This window comes from Antechinus flavipes, chromosome 2 (genome assembly GCF_016432865.1).
Source record: "Antechinus flavipes isolate AdamAnt ecotype Samford, QLD, Australia chromosome 2, AdamAnt_v2, whole genome shotgun sequence".
Lineage (NCBI taxonomy): Eukaryota > Metazoa > Chordata > Mammalia > Dasyuromorphia > Dasyuridae > Antechinus > Antechinus flavipes.
In genome coordinates, this window is record NC_067399.1 from 595,917,557 (window position 1) to 595,936,184 (window position 18,628).

An 18,628-nucleotide genomic window follows, 5' to 3' on the forward strand; every position below is an offset into this window, starting at 1 on the left:
AAGAGTTGGGAAGATGAGCAGAGGTCTTCTGGACCAAAAACAGAATTATGAGCTCACTGGCACAATGTGGAGATGATCTCCCAAATTTTAAATAAGCCTGTGAGAAGCTAACAGCGGGGTCCACCAACAAATAACCTGCCAAGATAAAAAATGCTTCAGGGTTGAAGATTCTCCCCATTCACAGAGCTCTGTGATGGGCACCATCCCAAAAGGAACCCGGGTTTGGCCCAAAATAGGAGAATTTGGCCACATGATTAAAGTTCCTCATATGCTAATACTTCGTCAGGGCGGTACTTTGGCCAATTTAGTGGGAGTAAATTGCAATTGATTTTTGAAGAAATTGCTTGTTCTCTTGGCGTTCTCAGCTGTGTAACTCTCACACAGCTGGCTTTACCACAGCCGGAACCAATTGAAACAAATTTCTGGACAGCTTTTTTAAGGAGCTGGGTTGGGGTTTTGTTTTGTTATTTTGTGGCTTTTTTTTTTTTTTAGTTGTTTTTCTTACTAGAGAGATTATGTTTAGAAATAATTAAGCTATTGCTATCTTCACTCTATATATGTAGTTTACAAATCCCTCTAAGCCTGGAGAAGCTACTCAGGATATTTTGATTTTTTACAATGTTAAATGGGTTAAACAAAGATCTCAAATCTAACACAGGACACCAAGTATACTCTCCCAGTTTTGGATAACTCTCTAGCCATGGATCAGGAACGGTTACAATATCAAGGAAGATGAAAAAAAATGGTTAACAATGCCTGCTTTCACCCCTAATTTCTGACACCATGCTAGACCCTCTCAGAACATTAATTAGAATGGAAGGCAAGATGAAAGAAATGCCCAGGGGACATAATAAATTAGCCCTTTATGCAAATTACCTATTCGTTTTCATCAGTGACCCAGCTAGTTGAGTTCCTAAATTACTGAAAGTGGTTAGCTTTTCAAATGAAATTCCTGATAAAAGATTAATTTTGAAAAATCTAAAGGCTAAAACATGCAAAGCATCAAATAATTTCTTATTTTCCTTTTCTGATTACTCAGAAGGGAAAAAAGTAGCCAGCCAGACACACTATTTAAATCCCCGTAGCTAAAATTGTATTAATGAATCCATATTTACTTAAACTAACTTTGAACAATAACTAAATATCTTCTTAAATAAATTTTTAAAAAGTCTTGACTAGAAGAGAGACTTTGGCGAATTAAAAGGTTTTCTGCATTAACCCTGAAAAAAGTTAGGCAATTCAAATGAAAACGGCAAATATAAGAATGTAGAATAACTACTTATCTCTTTTTTTAAAAAAATAACTTTATTTCAAGTAATTTAATATATTAAATATTTCTTACAAAATTATGTGTGTGTGTGTGTTCCTTTGAACAAAACATAGCAAAGGAGAAAACTAAATTCCTTATTATCACAATTAGCAACATACAATGATCTTGGAGCAGAAAGACCTTTAGAAATCACATAATCCAATCTCCTATTTTCCACATAGACGAAATTAAGCTCCAGAAAGATTTCCTTCAGCCCAGGTCACACAACAGAGGTATATTTGACCTCTTTCCCTGTGGAGTTGTTCCAAAATGGCAGACAAGATTGGGGGGGGGGGGGGGAGAAAAAAAAATCATTGGATAAATTTCTGGTTTTGCAAAGGCAAGTATGGACAGTATAAAGATTAGAAGTTGCAAGGTCAGGTATCGTATTCTATTGGAAGCCTTTTCTGATCACCCAGTTATTATTAGTACTCTTCTCAAATTATCCAAAGTATATGGATTGCTACTCCCCAGAAGAATAGAAGCTCTATGAGGAGAGGGATGATTAAATTTCTATCTGTGTTCTTAACATCCAGCATAATGTCTTCTGTACACACTTTTATGTCTGCCTTTATATGTATATGCATATTATATACATAGTGGATTATATATATATTATAGATATTATATGGCATATATATTATAGATATATGTATTAGATCATAGATATTAAATATCATAGGTATATTATATAATATATATTATAGAAAGACATATTAGATCATATATAATGTATATAAAACATAAATATGGTAGGTCCTTAATAAATGTTCACAGTTTTAATTAAGAAAGACCCTTTTATCTTGAAAAGGAGAGGGAGTTAGATCACTATTTTCTTGGTGTGAACAATTCTCTCCTACTGAAGCTGATCAACATTATAAGTTGCCTGGGGCACTGAGTGAGATTTGCCCAATCAGATTCAGAGCTGGTGCTGGAACTAAGTAAGGTTTTCCTGCCTAAGTCCTCAAACTGTCTCTAAACAGACCCAATCAACAATAAATCACCTTTCATCATTTAATTCCCATTCCCTCTAAGACAGGGCTCTGGTAAAAAAAAAAAAAAATCTATGGACTCTATTTCTGAATTTTTGACTGAATAAAATAAGATACAAAGAATTTACAAAGGAATTCAATCATACAGTACTATAATAATAACAATAATAAATTAAACACCAAGTTCAAGGAACCCAGTTTAATACCACCTGTCACCCCAAGGTTGTAAAGTGCAGAACACTCACTGAACTAAATTAGAAGGGATATTTTGCTCATAAGGAATTTCCCCATATTGATTAAATGGCAAGTCTGGATTGGGGGGAAAGCAGGTATGGAGCCACCTTCAGGTTCATGAAATATAACCTGTACTTCATCTACTAATGTCTCATATTCTTTTACTAGATTACAAGGTTAATAATAATAACTCAAATTTATTGATCAATCCATGGTTTGCAAACCACTTTCCTCACCACAGTCCTCCAAGGTAGATAGTACAAGCATTACTATTTCTATTTTACAGATAAGAAAAACAGGCTCAAAAGGTTAAGTGGTTTGCCATCCTAGTCAGATAGCCAGAAAGTCTCAGTCACAGCTCAAAGTTTCCTGGTACACCTGACTCAGAGCTCTCCTCTCTTGCAGGATATACCAACATACCCCCCTGCCTCCAGACTTTCTTTGACACACTCAAGTCATAAAGGCTTTAAAGACATACTACTAATTCAGAAGTGTTTCATAAACACAGCTAAAATCCAAGAAATTCACGAAGTCAATGTGTTGTGACTCAAGATTTTCTCTTTTGTGGATCAGGGGAAAAATACATTTCCAATCTGAAGTGAGAGAATTGTCTCCCCTCCAGCTTCTTCTTTGCTAGACTATAATCTCTGATGACAGAGACCATCTCTGATTTATCCTTGTAATCCTTATGGAGCTTAACACATTAGTAAGTACTCAAGCAATTTTTGATGAATGAATGAATGTCACTTAAAGTTCCTTATTATAGAGGATTACACAAGGGCCAAAGGGTCTCCAATTTTTCTATCCCATTTAGCTTAAGAATAAGGAGGATAATGAGGAAATATTTATATCCTCAGTTCCCAAGAAAATCCATAGATATCCCTGCCCTATCCTTCCTATGTAATGTACAAGGGTCTCTATACAGGATTTAAGGATATTTTTCAGAATGAGAAGGTTCATCTAAGCATCCATCTGTTTTACAAGACCCTCTCGCATCCAAAGAAAAAGAAGAGAAGTTTCATTGTGATTTAGTACAACAGTAGCAGAAAAATGGAATTAAGTCTGCATTTAATAGTTTTGCAAAGGATTTAAAAAAAAAAAAAAACAAAACCTTAACTGGAGATAGGAAAATGCATTTGAAAGCACATTAAAGCAGAAACACTGCATTTTAAAGCACATTACAGCGGAAACAAAGTCATGCCCTACTATATTCACAGCACAACCAGAAATGTAACTTGATAGGGGAAATTTTTAAAAGGAAATACAGGGGAAGTTCTAGACCACCCAGAAATACAGATCTATATTTGAACTTGTTAAAGTAAAAGCATCCGGAAACAGGTTTAGGACTGGACTTTCATCAAATCAATTCATTATTTCCCAATCTGAGCTTCCTTTCCTCTTGACTTTTTTCTCCTTTACCTGTTCAGTCACTGTTTCCCAAACAAGCAAGGTTGTATATAAGGATTTAAAACTAAGAACTAGCATCCTCCAATCTCTGCAGCAATAGTCTAAAATCTAAAATCCTTTCCTCCTCTTTTATACAAAACATCCTCTCCTTTCTGATTAGCTTTCCCTGGGTTCCACAAGGCAGACAGCTCTGTGCTTTCAAGAATTTATCATTCTTTTCCTTTGCCGCCCCTCCAAGGTTTCCAAAACTCTGCCAGTGAGCTCATCTTTCTTCTAAGTTACTGATCACTTGTCTTTTCTCAAACTTTTACTAAAGAAAAAAAAAGGGAAACCAGCAGAGTTTAAAGAATGAGAGAGCTACAATTCAAAGGTGATGTCCTTTTTCCAGTCTTCAAAAATTCTCTGCTTTTGTATAAATCTACTCTTGATCCACCTTCACCCATCCATCCATCCCCAGTTCAACTCTTCATGTCCCTGGCTCCAGTATCCCTCTTTCAAATGGCCCATTATTCCCTCTGTGTAGTCCCACATAGCCCCCCTTTCTCAAACCTAGGGATCCCTAAAAATACCACCAATGTCAACCTGAAGAAAGCTCTCAGCTCTCTAATTTCCAATTAACCTAAAATGTTTGGCTAAAATGTTGCCAAGATCCCATTACTCCATTCTTTTCTAGAGTGTGTTCCATCTAACTTTTGGAGTTCTGTATATCCTTCAGGGCAGACACTTCCCATTTTCTGAAATCAGCTTAATCTTCAGTTTTTCCCTCTGTCACTGACATGGTATTTTATTAACAATGCTGAAAACTATGGTAAGTGGCCTCTGAACTTGGCCAATTAATAAATGACTGCAAAAGTCAGCTGTAGACTTGAAGGGCCCGGTCCAAACAAAGAGAGTGGATATACAAAAAACACTCAGCTAGATTGTATTTTAGTAGGGAGAGCCAGCACATGGTTACGTGCATACATACAAGGTTACAGAGATAAACATTTTAGCCACATTTGGCAGGACTTCAACTCTGATTGCCTCCACATCTGCAAAAGCAGAAAGCTGCTGCCCAGACCCCAGGCAGAGGGATTTGAAGGCGAATTATTTCTTCTAAAAGCCAGAATTGGGGCTTTAAAAAAAAGCAACATTTGTCAACCTTCTACTGCTTTTATACATACTGTAAATACCAAGCTCTACTCACATACATTATTCAAGGGAACAAAATCAAACACAGTACCTTTTGATTTTCTTTTTCATGAAAGCAACACTCATCAAAATAAGATCACCTATTTCACAGGGTTCTTATGAGGATCAGATAGAGAACATATGTAAGCTGCTGTAGGAATGTCAAAGCTACATAAATGTCAGCTAATTAAACAAAATTTCAAGCTTATTAGAATTCAGGAAATCAGTGGGTCTAAGTCTCATCTCTTAAAAGTGCATCATGAAGTCTCTAGGGACATTAGTGTACATCTAGTCCATCACCCCACCTCATTTTGCAGATGAAGAAACTGACTAGCAGAGAGGTTAAATCAATTTTCCCAAAGTCACACAGATTTTAAGTGGCTGAGCCAAGATGCAAACCCTGGTCCTCTGCATCCAAATCCAATCAATGTTGTTCTTTCTTACAGTAATCTGCCTCCTAGCAGACCTGGTCAGCCATTTATGACTACTGCCTTTCAGAAGCACATTTATCACAAATCCAAACATCAGATTTTATTATTAAATCATCCTTGATTAGTGGCAACTAGGTGGCATAGAAGGTAAAGTGTCAGGCTTGGAGTCAGGAAGACTCATCTTTTTTACTTCAGATTTAGCTTCAGATACTTAATAGCTACATGACCCTCAGTTCCTCATCTGTAAAATGACCTAAAGAGAAAAATGGCAAACCATTTCAGTCTCTTTGCTAGAGAAAACTCTTTGCTAAAGGATCGAAAAGTAAAACACTGAAAATGACTGAACAACAACATCCTTGATTAAATGATGCATTTTAAAAGAAAAAAGAATGATTAAAAACAAGCAGATGAAAGGGTATTTCTGTCAATAACAGGTTCATTGTCTCCAAGGCCAATAAGGGCCACTTAGTATTTAAATGCACAAATAAATACAAGGCATTAACAATTGCCTGAGAGGCAATGTAGATAGAGAACAGACCTCAAGATCATGAAAACTTGGATTGAAATCCTACCTTTAACATAAAGTTAGAGTTCACACAATCTTATGTAATTCCCCCTTAAGCTTTTCTCAGTACCCCAAGCATCTCTCAAAGATTATAAATTAACAAACAGGTAAGATCTGCATTCATAGACTTGAGTTTACTCACGAGAAACTCTTTATACTGATGAAATCACAAATCCAAGAAATAAAAATGTGCAAGAAAAGAAGTGAGATAAATCAAAACAGCACAAAAAATTAATTCTGGTTTCCAACAGACCTAGAATCACAGGAACACCGCCTGACAAGGAGCTAGAACACTTTAAAAGATCAGAATTCTATCATTTTTAAATATGTAAAAATCAAAGATTATAAGTTATATGTTCAAGGTGACAGTGACAGAAATGGAATTAAATCCCAGTCTTCCTCCTTCCTTCCAAATCTCTCTTCTTTATTCGATACTACTTTTTCTTTCCCCATAGCCCACAAAGGGCAAAGTTTGGCCCCACAGAATTTTACAATGGGCCCAAATATCAAAACAAGATATAAAGAGAAAAGCCCTCAATCTGGACATTTGAACTCACAATGCTGGTTCTACCACTTCCTTATGCTCATGACCAAACCACTTTATCCCTTGGGTTTCAGCTTCCTCAAAACTTGCATGAAGTGTTCTCATGATATAATTTTCCTGCTCTAACTGCAATGAACTTGAGTTCCCATCAATTACAGGATCTCTAGTTCCTCGGTGACCACGGCTGATTTCAGGAAAATCCAGAGAATCAGAATAGAAATTATTTCTATTTCAGTAACATATTGATATCCATGACACTGGATGGACCCTCTTTTCTACTGGTTTAGCAACCTTCCTCTATGGCCTATTATTGCTGTGGCTCTCTGGACTTTCCTTTGCATCTAGTACAAAGCATTTAGAACATAGAGCATATATAACAGCAACGAGTTATTATGATATGGTATTAAATTCAACATCAATCTCTACGTTTCGCCACTTAGAAACAACATATCATCTTTGATGGCTAGATCTCCTTATGGGAAATATTAAGTGAATAAGCAAATTATAACATCTGCCTGAAACATGCCTATCATTATGAGAAAGTACTCTTCTCCTTCATTATGCTTAGGAAAATCTTAAATAGTATCACTTTCATTCAACCCAAAACAGAAACTGTTCGGAAGACCCAACGGCACAATTTGAAGCAATACTTTATAATGGATGATGGCATAAGAGTATGTTCTCCAAAATAGCACAAACTTTATTTTTTTCAATCTGAAGAGATTGTCTTTAGTAAATGATTTGATTGAATCCTTTAAGTTAAAAAGCAGGGAAAACAACACTGAGTTCATCCAAACTTCCTCCCTCCTTCTCCCTACCCCCAAACAAAGATTATCTTCAAATCTTCTGTAATTTAAGTAGCAAATGATGTGAGTTAGGCAGTTACTACTGCATGATAAAGAAGGGAATTTGATTGCCACCTACAGGTAGAACTGGCATTTCTTTTCCAAGAGTTGACCAATCACACTTTAAAAATCCAATACAAACAACTAAGACCAGCCACTTACTTTTCCCAACTAAATAATTTCATTTTAGATTGTAAAAGCCACAAAATTCTCTAAAAAAAAATTTATATCTTGTCCAGCTTACCTATAATTTCCCAGATATACAAAGCCACACTACTATTGTTACCTACACTAATGCAGTCAAAACAGAATTCAAAGCAGTTCATTTAATACAGGCAACTGGCATTTTCAATGAAGAGCTATAAATCTGCTTACCTGGCATATGTGGGACTAGTCGTAATATATCTGATAATCTGCTGTTAACTGGTTCATATGGGGAATCTTCAAGCAAGTCATTTCCTAAAAGCAAAAGAAAAATTGGGCTATTTTTAAAGCAGATTATCTGAGGCTATTTGGGGCTCTCAGTACTATATTCTTTAACTGAATTCTACTTATTCTGTTCTAAAAAAATTCTTGCCTACACATTTTTTTTACTTGCTATTCTATTATCTGTAGCACAGGAAAAAAATGATGCTGAGACTTCCAAAGATTTAAAAATCATCTTTGTGGATTGTTTATTTCTTTTAATTCTTTCCTCTTTTGTTGTTCATTTCTCTCCCCAGAGTGCCATGAAAACATTGGAGAGCAATCCACTGTGTCTTGCCAGAAACTCCCCCACTCTACAGAATGGGATGAAATCACAGAGGAACAAGCTAAGTGACATCACAAGTCCTGCCTGCCTCTTAGAGCCAATGGAAATAAGGTTGGAAAGAAGCAAACCATCTCTATTTACTAGTAAAAATTTCACATTGGTAACTAGAAAATAGGTATTGCAGCTAAAAAATGGGACAATTTCTGATGAATGGTTTTAATCATAAGTGGGAAGAAATCAAACTTTAGATTCCAAGGAAGTTCCAAAGTTTTAATGCAAGTAGCAAACCAAGGTCAAATTCATATAGTCAGGTGTTCAGTGACAGTTTCAGGGGGTGACTGAATGAACAGGACGCCTGTATTAGATCAACAAAAGCCAAGGGCCTTAAAAATAAAACTCTCCTTGTAATAGACATTGAGGACAAATGCACTTCTTCAAAAAGCTATTTCTGTTATCCAAAGTTTAACCACACCAGCTGGTTCAAGACACCGTTCTCATGCTCATCTAGGATGACAAATGGCTTTTCACAATCTGCCTTTCATCAGGTATTGTTTTTTGTTTTGTTTTTAGTGGTGGGCGGGGAATCAATACAGATTTTAAAATGGTGGGGGGAATCAATACAGAAAAAAAATTTGTAGGTGGAGTCAATACAGAAAAAAATTTCTGGTGGGGAGAGTCAATATAGAAAAATTTTCTCTGGCCTTTTTAGAGTTAAGGTCTCCATCTTTTCTCGTAATGGATAACACCACCGATTCTATGACAACAAAAAGTTATGTACTCAAGGCACATTCTCTTAAAAGAGTCTCCAATGATCTTTTGTGGAAGCCAGCTCCTGAAGGAGAATTCACAGTTCTTGGGATGACCCTGTACATCTGTTCCTGCCCTAATCTCTTTACAAAGGTCGTCTGGATACCCTTGGAGGACGCCCCCTAACCTCCTAATCCCTATGTGGATTGCCCAAGAACAAGAGCCACGACTGCCTCAGCAGCAGGAAACACCAGCTGCTGATGTTGCCTGGGTCTGATGAAAGGTCCTCATTCTCAAACTGAGCAGCAACCCAAGTGGAGGATGAGGTCAGCTCCCTTTGACTGGGCTTGCTGCTTGCAGTGTAGCCAGCCTGCCCGTGACTAGGGGAGGGAAGCAGGGGGAGCTTGGAGAGAAAGCTGGTGGGGGCGGGGCGGGGCGGGGTAGGGGGCTTCAGTGAAGGCGTCCCGGTGGGGGCTGGGTCCCTACCCTGCAAGCTTTGGTACATGCTCCAGTAAATGCGCAGGCAATTTTTCTCCTTCTTCATTCCCCTCTTACACCGGCAATTGTAAAGTGCCTTTTGCTTCAGAGCTTCCATAGCGTTCCTACACTCATCCTTCGCCTCCAGCCCAGATGCCAGGCTGAAGTTGGTCTCCTTGCCCGCCACGCACTGCCTCAGGGTTCTGTACTTGGTACTACAGCTCTGCTCCTTGAGACACTGGTCGCTGGCTTTTACACAGTCCAAATGGTCCCCGCCACTGACTTCGGCTGTCAAAAGAATATCTAGGAAGGGGCAAGAAAGAGAAAGAAGGGTGAGAATTACATGTGTTCTCTTCACATAAAGGGTTCAAGCTCTGGGAGACAGTCATGGACACGCTCCCCACCTTCCCGCAGTATTTTGCTCTTATAAAAGGGAACCCAATTTCAAGTATATCAATAAGGCGCTTAAAAGCCTTCCACACTCATATGTGAATTACCCCATATTGGGAAGGGAATTACTTTTCAACGTATAGAAAGAAAATGTGTTGTGGTAGGGGGCGGGGGTTCTACTTGTTGGCCTTTGGAGACCGTCCCCCTTCTCCCAGCGCTAAATCAGTGCCCTCGCTCTCCCTCTGAGCTGGCTGAGTAGTCAGGGTTGCCATGTGGCCAATAGGGGTTCGGGTTTGCTCCCCAAACAGGAAGCGGCTGCCGGAGAAGGGAAGGCAGCAATCAGTCCAGCCTGCCCTATTTCAACTTGTGGGAGCGCTAGGCTTTTGACCCCCAAACAGAGAATTCCGCCTTTGAGTCTCTGCCTTTCGGGGTTAAGGCAAGGCCGGGTTACTAACTCGCTTTCAGGCTACAGGCCTTTTGGGCTAGGTACAAAAGTGAAAGATTTTCCCAAACCTCCCACCCACTACTCAAAGCTTCCAGTGAAAAAACACCCACTGCCCACGCCAAGGCGCTGGAACGCTGGGGTTGAGGCAGGCGTGGTGAGATGATTTGGATTTGTAAAGCAGATACAAAGTAGGATGAAGGGAAGGACGGGGTCTGTGGAGATGAGACTGGGTAAACTGAGGCACGCAAGCTGAAATCGGTTTTTCTAGCAGCAAACGTTGAGCGGGTAAGCGAATTCGGAAAAGTTTCCCATGTAAGTTCGTCGTTCCAACACATCTTTTGCCCTCTCTCTAACCTGAATCTATATCGCTGCCACAATTATCCTGGGGCGCTCCTGGGTCCAAAATAATAGTGATGCCCCCTACCCCCAGTGGGTGCAAATAGCAGGGGGATCCGAGATAAGGTCGTATACGCAAAAAGGAAAAAAAAAAAAAAAAAGCAAAATCACTAAGGAAGCTGGGGGTTGAAGGGGAGAACTGCCCCCTTCCTAAACCTGTGGAGTTACTCTAAAAGGATTCATAATGTTATCCCGTTCCCCCAAACAACTTCAATCCCCCACACACACTCACACACTTTTCCCCATCCCACCGGGTGCTGTGGGCAAAGGGAAGGGGACACTGGGATCTGTCACATTCAAAAAGGTGCGACTTACCCACGAGCGGCAGCACGAAGTACAAGGTGGCAAGAAACATCGTGCCCAGCGCCCAGCTACTGGTCACCCCCACAAAAAAAATAACAATAATTAGCAGGCGTCCCTTGCCGGAGATCAGCACGTAGTGATCCCCCCACAGCCGCACTGATGATTCTGCAGCCCAAAGTTCAGATCCATCGAGTTCAAGAGCAAACTCCGTCCGTAGGCACAGCCGCCGCTGCTGGTTCTTGGGATCCGAAGGCAAGGAGGGCTGAAGGATTTCTGCGCTTTTAGGGTTTCAGGTCCGACCCAACCTGGAAGGGAGAGCCAGCTTTGAAATTAGAGGCGAGAGAGCCTGGAGCCTCCCACCTCCTCTCCTCCTCCTTCGGTCTGTCTGTCTCTCTCCCCACCTCCCCCCCACCCCCAGCCTCCTCTCCCCCGCCTCAGGAAGCTTTCCTTGGCTGGGGTTCTCTGCCCACCCCCACCTTGGTTTTCTCGCTGGGAAGGTCCTCTTCTTGGGATACGTTTTTACAAAGCCATTGAACGTTCCCAAGCTGCACGAGGACAGCCAGAGGGAGATGGATATCCAAGGTGGTTTCCCCAAAAGTCCGTGGGGGTGTCTTGTTCCGGCTGCTACGGAGGAGCGCGGCGGACTGAATGCATGCACAGAATTAAATAAATAATGTTACTTTCCGCTGGCTGGGAGCGGAGCCCCAAGCAGCTTCCAAGTCATAGTATCTGCCGCAGCAACAGCAGCAGCGGCGGGAGCGGCAGCAGTGGCAGTTCCCAGTCTGATGTGGAAGGAGTCCCCTTTTCCTAGGAACTTAGCCTGCCTCTCTCTCCTCTGTCTCTCAGTCTCTCCTCTCTCTGTGTCTCTCTCTCTCTCTCTCTGTCTCTGTCTCTCTCTCTCTCTGTCTCTCTCTCTCTCTCTCTCAGTCTCTCTCTCTCTCTGTCTCTTTCTCTTAGTCTCTCTCTGTCTCTTTCTCTTAGTCTCTCTCTCTCTCTCTCTCTCTCTCTCTCTCTCTCTCTCTCTCTCTCTCTCTCTCTCTCTTCTCTCTCTCTCTCTCTCTCTCTCTCTCTCTCTCTCTCTCTCTCTCTCTCTCTGTCTCTCACAGTCTCTCTCCTAATCTCTGTCTCTCTCTCTGTCTCTCTCTCTCTTAATCTCTCTGTCTCTCTCTCTCTCTGTCTCTCTCTCTGTCTCTGTCTCTCTCTGTCTCTCTCTCTGTCTCTGTCTCTCTCTGTCCTCTTCTCCTCTTTTTTTTCTCTCCTGTCTACTACTCTAGCCGACCCTTTCTACGCCTACCCCCCTACCCCAGAGTTTATTTCTGTAGTAATCCTGGTAGAGAAACAAGTTACCTCATTTAAAAACTCCCCTAGCAAAAGCCCCTAACATTACCGCGATGTCCTTCGGCCTAGACGTCCAACATACCACATACCCCGCCCTCTCCAAACCGTCTCCACGCACCCCAATCCCGGAGCTCTCTATTGCATCAACGCCGCCGCCCAGGGAAAAGAAAGCAGGAGCGAGTCCAGAGGACCTATTGATCAGCGCCAATATAGTGCAATGCTCCAAGCAGAACAAAAAGGGTTTGCTAGCAAGAAGCAGGTGCAAACTCTGCAGGGCTCATATTCTTTCCTTTAGGAAAAGCTATTAGTGCTCTGGGACAACGGCTTTACAGATTCACCCCAGCTACCCTCACACACACACACACACACACACACGAACTGCCGTCCTAAAACATCCCGTTTGGATAGTGAAGGGATGGGAACCCGGAGAAGGCGAAGAAAAGAGGTACTGAGCTAAAAGACTATAGAGAACTTGCTCTAAATTTTCACCAACCTGGATTCAACAGACTACATCCAGCTGCAGCTAGGGAACGGGGACCAGATGTGCGCGTTTTGGGGGGGAGGCGGGGACAGTGTGTCCCTCCCTCTCGCTCTTTCTTTTCTTTTCTTGGGTTTGGCTCTTTGCCCCAAAAGAAGATACAGTAATCCTCTGAAATGTCCGCGGACAGAGTTTGGGGTTGTTGGGGGTTTTTTGGTTTGCTGTTTTCCCCCCAGGACAATTTCCGATCAGAACCCCCTTTGTGTGAACGGATGTTACCATGGATTATTGGAAACAATGTGGTTTGTCAGTTTCTAAGACCGGAATGCTCTTTGATTAAGACAACTGCCTACGTCCTCTTCTCCCTAGTTTCCCCGCGTCCTTCCCCACCCACTGAAAAACGGGCAGGAAACACACTATAGCGGACACTTAAATACACCGATATTCCTGTGCACACGTCCTTCTAAGAACTCCAATCCCGACCAACCGCAAGCTCTGCGTGGGGTTACCCAGAGGCGTGCGCCACCCCCCACCCCCCACCCCTTACCCTATTCTCCCCCTCCCCAGCACAAACACAGTCACAAAGGGTGCATGACGGCGAATTGTATAAATCACTCCATAGCCTTTTCCTTCGAACATAAAGTTGCTTGTTATTGTGTTCTTCCCCCACGTCACTTGGGGCTCTGAGTCAAGATTTTTTTTTTTTTTTTTTTTTTTTGCGTTAGACACACATTCATACACGTCTACATGCACACAGTCATCCGCTCACTCATTGACTCAGACGCACAATTTCTCCCTTTTTCTTCTCCCTCCGGAAGGTTTTACTGAATAGGACTAAAGTCGAGACAAACCTTCTGACATTCAATTCAGCAACATCCCATGTTGTGATGACCTCACAAACATACCCACGCCCATGCTGATCAGTTAAAGAGTTGTTTGGGCTTCTCCCCCTTAAATCCGCTTGTGGCTACGTGGGACTACTAGCTCTCACAACTCTACTGAGATCCCCCTGTTAATGAATGTGTCTCAAGTTAAAATTTGCCGAAAGATGGGGCAGGGGAAATAGCCTGCATCTGTTTGAGGATTCCAGGCTCCACTGAGAACAATCCGGCACAAAGAGACCACATCTGTTGGGACCTGCAAAGTCATCACAGTAGACAATAGGCCACCAAAAAGGAGAAAAAGAAACTTGTCATTTGATTGGGGGGAAGGGCATTAATTGGAAAAAGGCAGGGAAACTGAACGAATTTTGAAACGAGGGTTCAAAGGAGGGGGAAAAGAGAGGAACAGAAATGAGTAGGAGGCCAGTCTGGGTAAAAATCTTTCCATTCAACTACATCCATCAGCTGTAATCAAGAAAAACATCAGTCATCTGGGATGCGCCAAATGATACCTACACTCTGTCATTTCAGACTGTGAAAGCACCTTCAATACATGCTGGAAACCAGAGATATACATAAACACAATCAACTCATTTGTATGTGGACGTGTTCATTTCAGAGCAGGTAGCAAGAGATTTGGTCTTCCTCTACCCAGTGACAGATTTCTAGTTCAGTATATCAGTTTACTCTTGGCTCTTGAATAAACAAAGCAAACATATGTCACATATTCATGACAGATGGTCCAAACCAAAGGCTACTCAATCCTTTTTCTCTATGGTTGTTACAGCGTCTGGGTTCCCTTGTAGAATAAAGAGAAATGTAATTAGGTACAAAACTTCTGCTCCATAATCAGTTCCTCCAACTTTCACAACAATAATGATTTGCAAGGTAGGCAAATGACATCAAATACTTTACATTTGGAGGGGGATCATAGGAATTCTTGAGGTAAATTTAGTTAGCTAGAGGCTGAAAAGAACAAAGGAATGTTCTCTGTATGGATTGATTATAAAAAACTGACTTAATGATCTAGATTAAAAACTTGTATTTCCATGCACACCAGTCAGTCAATAAATATTTATTAAACATACTGTGCACCAAGAGCTAAGCTAAATACTGGGGATGAAAAAAAGTTTTAAAAAATCTCTCTGCCCTCAAGAAGAGGAAATTCCAAACCTATAAATTCTTCCTTTCTTCATTTTCAATTTATCTTAGAAAGATTACAACACGGAACCTGGAGTCAGGAAGACTTATTCTAAGCAGTCATTTAACTTCTCATTTCCTTGTTTCCTCATCTATAAAATAAAAGGAGATATACTACATAGTTTTAAAAAGATCTTCCAGATATGACTCTTTAATCTTGGAATTTCAAGACCAAGGATCATGAAAAAAAAAGTTTTCTTATTTTTTACTATTTTGGAGCTACGTTCCCTAAAGCCTTATTTAAAAGACATCAGAATCAGGATGATTTCAGAGAGGACTGGAAAGACTTACATAAACTGATGCTAAGTGCAGTAAATAGAACCAGGAGAACATCGCTCATGGCAACATCAAGATTATGTGATGATCAGTTCTGATGTATGTGGCTCTTTTCAAAAGCGAGGTGATTCAGGCCAGTTCCAATGAACCTGTGATGGAAAGAGCCATCTCCACCCAGAGAGAGGACTGTAGGGACTGAGTGAGGATCATAACATAGTATTTTCACTTATTTTATTGTTATTTGCTGGATTTTGTTTTCTTTTTGATCTGATTTTTCTTTTGCAGCATAATAAATGTGGAAACATGTATAGAAAAATTGCACATGTTTAATATATTGGATTATTTGCTGTCTAGGGAAGGAGATGGAGGAAGGGAGGGAGAAAATTTTGGAATACAAAGTTTTTCAAGAGTGAATGTTGAAAATTATCTATGCATATGTTTAGAAAATAAAATACATGGGGTAGGTAGGTGGTATAATGATTAGAGCACCAGCCCTGAAGTCAGGAGGACCTGAGTTCAAATCTGGTCTCAGACACTTAACACTTCCTAGCTTAACCTGGGCAAGTGGCTTACCCCCAATTGCCTCAGCAAAATAAATAAATACATAAAAGCTTTAAGATAAAAATAAAGACATCAGCATCAAACACTCTATTTAGAATGAGTTTAACCTAAATCCATTGAGAAACAGTATTATATTGCACTGATAAAAGGGCTGGCTGACCTTAGAATACCAGCCCTAAACTGAAATCCTGTGACCATGAGCAAGTCATTTAATGTCTTAGTTCCTGGAGGTTCCTAAAACTCTTATAGAAAAAGTTGCTGAAATGCATAAGGGAACAGGTTTCATACCAAGTACACTCTGCCCTAGTGAGAGCTTATACTATCGGCTTTAAAAAATTATATAACTTTTCTTTCTCTCATTCACTTACAGAATATGAAAGTTCTTTAAACGTAAGGGCTGCAACTTCTTCCCTTAAAATCTCAGTTGTTCCTTGGGTGATATGGGATGCTCAAAATATAGATCCTCAAAAATAAAATACTATAGCATGAAAGCATGAAAACAAAACTTTGTAAATAGTCTATTAAAAAGAAACAAACAGAAGTTTGCCCTTCTTAATTAGTGATATAAAAATAAAACCAATGAAAATGTCCATAGATGAATGGCTATTATTTCAAGTTTAACCAGTCTGGACCTCACTTCTCTCATTTATAAAATTAAGGTGTTGAGTTAGATATTCTCTAAGGTAATAAAGTGTTTGAATCCTATGCACAAATCATTTATCAAAGCTGATGTTCTGAAGAGATTTGTGAACTAAAAGATTTGGATTCTCATCTTGAAGGAGACTTGTTGAATAAGCTTATCAAATCATTTTGTCAGAAGCATAACCACTAACTTCTAGGAATGAAATGAGCATAACAGCTATAAAACACTTGGAATCTGTGGGACAAAAATGAAAGGGATTATTAATATTATCTTGGTTTCCTTGGTGCTTATCTTCTCTACTGTTTATTCAGCTGAACTAAAGATGAAAGGTGACATAAATACCAAATATTATTAGTCATTATAAATGTTACTACCATCCTCAGTAGCATTTCTGTTTTCTCTACAGGAAATTGGTTTTAATGATTCAAAATTAGGTTTAATTCACACAGCGCATGTGTTATATGTTTCTATGAGTCAAGCAATTTTCTTTTATCTTTAGATATATGTGCTTATTAGAAATAATCTATTCTATAGGTAGCATTTTTGTCTGTTATTACCACACGAACAGTTCCAATAATAGTTACACAATCTATATGAATGCGGTTTCTGAAATAATTATAATATGGAATCAGAAACTGAAAAAGACTTTAAGGAAAAATCTAATTCACAACCTTCCTTTCTAGTATAACAAAGCCCAAGTGATTTGTCCTGGGTCACTCAGGTAATAGAATGAAGAGTTTTGATTTACACTCATCTTCTACATGCAAAGTGAAATAAGCAATACATTATATACAATAATAGCAATAATATAAAAATAATCCACTGTGAAAGTCTTAACTACTCTGATCAAGACAATAGTCCAAGAGAATTTCAAGACCCATGATGCAAAAATGCTATCCAGAGAATTGAACAATTCTGAGTGCAGATTGAAGCTTATTTTTTAAAACTTTATTTATTTTTTCTGTTTTATTTTTGTTTCTGTATTGTCTTTTGCGACATGGATAATATGCAAATATGTTTTGCATGACTTCACATATGTAATTAATATCAAATTGCTTGCTTGCCTTTTCAGTGGCAGAGGGAGAGAGAGAATTTGAAATTCAAAATTTTAAAAAGCATTTTCAAAAGTGTTATATGTAATATGGAAATATTTAACTACATGTGTGTATAAATGTATATATGTATGTGTGTATACATATACATACACGTGTGTGTGTGTACATACCCATATCATATATATTTCAAATTCACCTCCTCTAAATCTGTTTCCAGGACCCTTTCTTCTTCATTTTACAATAATTTCACTGCCCCACCCCATCCCAGATTAGTTATGTTTGTCTAATTTTTTAAATATAGTTCATTAAAAAAACCAGAACAATTGAGTTTTGACTGCCCAGGAATGATGCTTCTGAAAGTCATTGTCCTCTCAGACACCACCATTTTGCTAAAAGATTTGTAGCAAAATCCTTGTACCAGGCCAATACTAAATAGAGACATATAATACAATTATTACTACTGCTGAGACAAGAACAGCCTCAGTTAGGCACTATTCCATTGGAAACTTGACATTCTTTATATTTTTCAAAAGTCATTATCATAATAGAATGTCCTTTTTTCTATACACCTTGATAATAACATATGATGTAGTTTCTTTCTGGGAAAGGATTGCTTGCCTTAGGTCATGCTTTAAGGCATAGTGCCAATAAATAGAGTAACATTAGCCACGTGATGTTCTCTAATCGTCTAGAAATGTACCTTCCATTGTCACCATGAAAGGCAAATTTCATATAACTCAGAAGTAAGGGCTTATGATGAACACTGTGGGAATATCATCACTAAAGATATACGTTTTTTAAACATTGAGTTAACCAACACTTCAAAAAGCTTAGTAAACATCAAGTCCTTTTCAGAGACTTGGATACACACACACGTATGTATATATGTATATGCATATATACATATGTGTGTATATTTATGCACAAATATATATGTATATGCATATATACATGTATATATTTATGCATAAATATATACATATACACATACATATATATGTATGTATATATATATATATATACACAAACATACACATTAATACCATCCCCAATTCCAAACATGAAATCTGATTTAAACGTTTTTATGCTTAATAATAGTAGATTTTATATTATAATGCGATGTTCTTGCCTTCATCCTTTGGCAAATTTAGAAGTGAGTTACTCTCAGCTTTCAGAATCCTTTTCTAGGA

General features: G+C 39.3%; 1 protein-coding gene across 4 annotated transcripts in view; it reads right to left on the reverse strand.

The window, feature by feature from the left end:
* The window catches only part of GFRA1 (GDNF family receptor alpha 1), a 315,019-nt gene extending 301,731 nt beyond the window's left edge, over positions 1 to 13,288 (reverse strand). Inside the window, exons 1-5 of one of the 4 annotated variants that reach the window (XM_051981500.1) lie at positions 12,838 to 13,288; positions 11,483 to 11,650; positions 11,019 to 11,311; positions 9,482 to 9,775; positions 7,873 to 7,956 (exon numbers count right to left, since the gene is read on the reverse strand). In XM_051981500.1, the coding sequence (XP_051837460.1) occupies positions 7,873 to 7,956; positions 9,482 to 9,775; positions 11,019 to 11,058 (418 nt within the window). In that variant the 5' untranslated portion in view covers positions 11,059 to 11,311; positions 11,483 to 11,650; positions 12,838 to 13,288. Of the gene's footprint in view, positions 1 to 7,872; positions 7,957 to 9,481; positions 9,776 to 11,018; positions 11,312 to 11,482; positions 11,846 to 12,353; positions 12,466 to 12,837 lie in introns of those variants that run through there. The other 3 variants (XM_051981499.1, XM_051981498.1, XM_051981501.1) reach the window with 3 other exon arrangements.
* Positions 13,289 to 18,628: the final 5,340 nt, after the last annotated feature.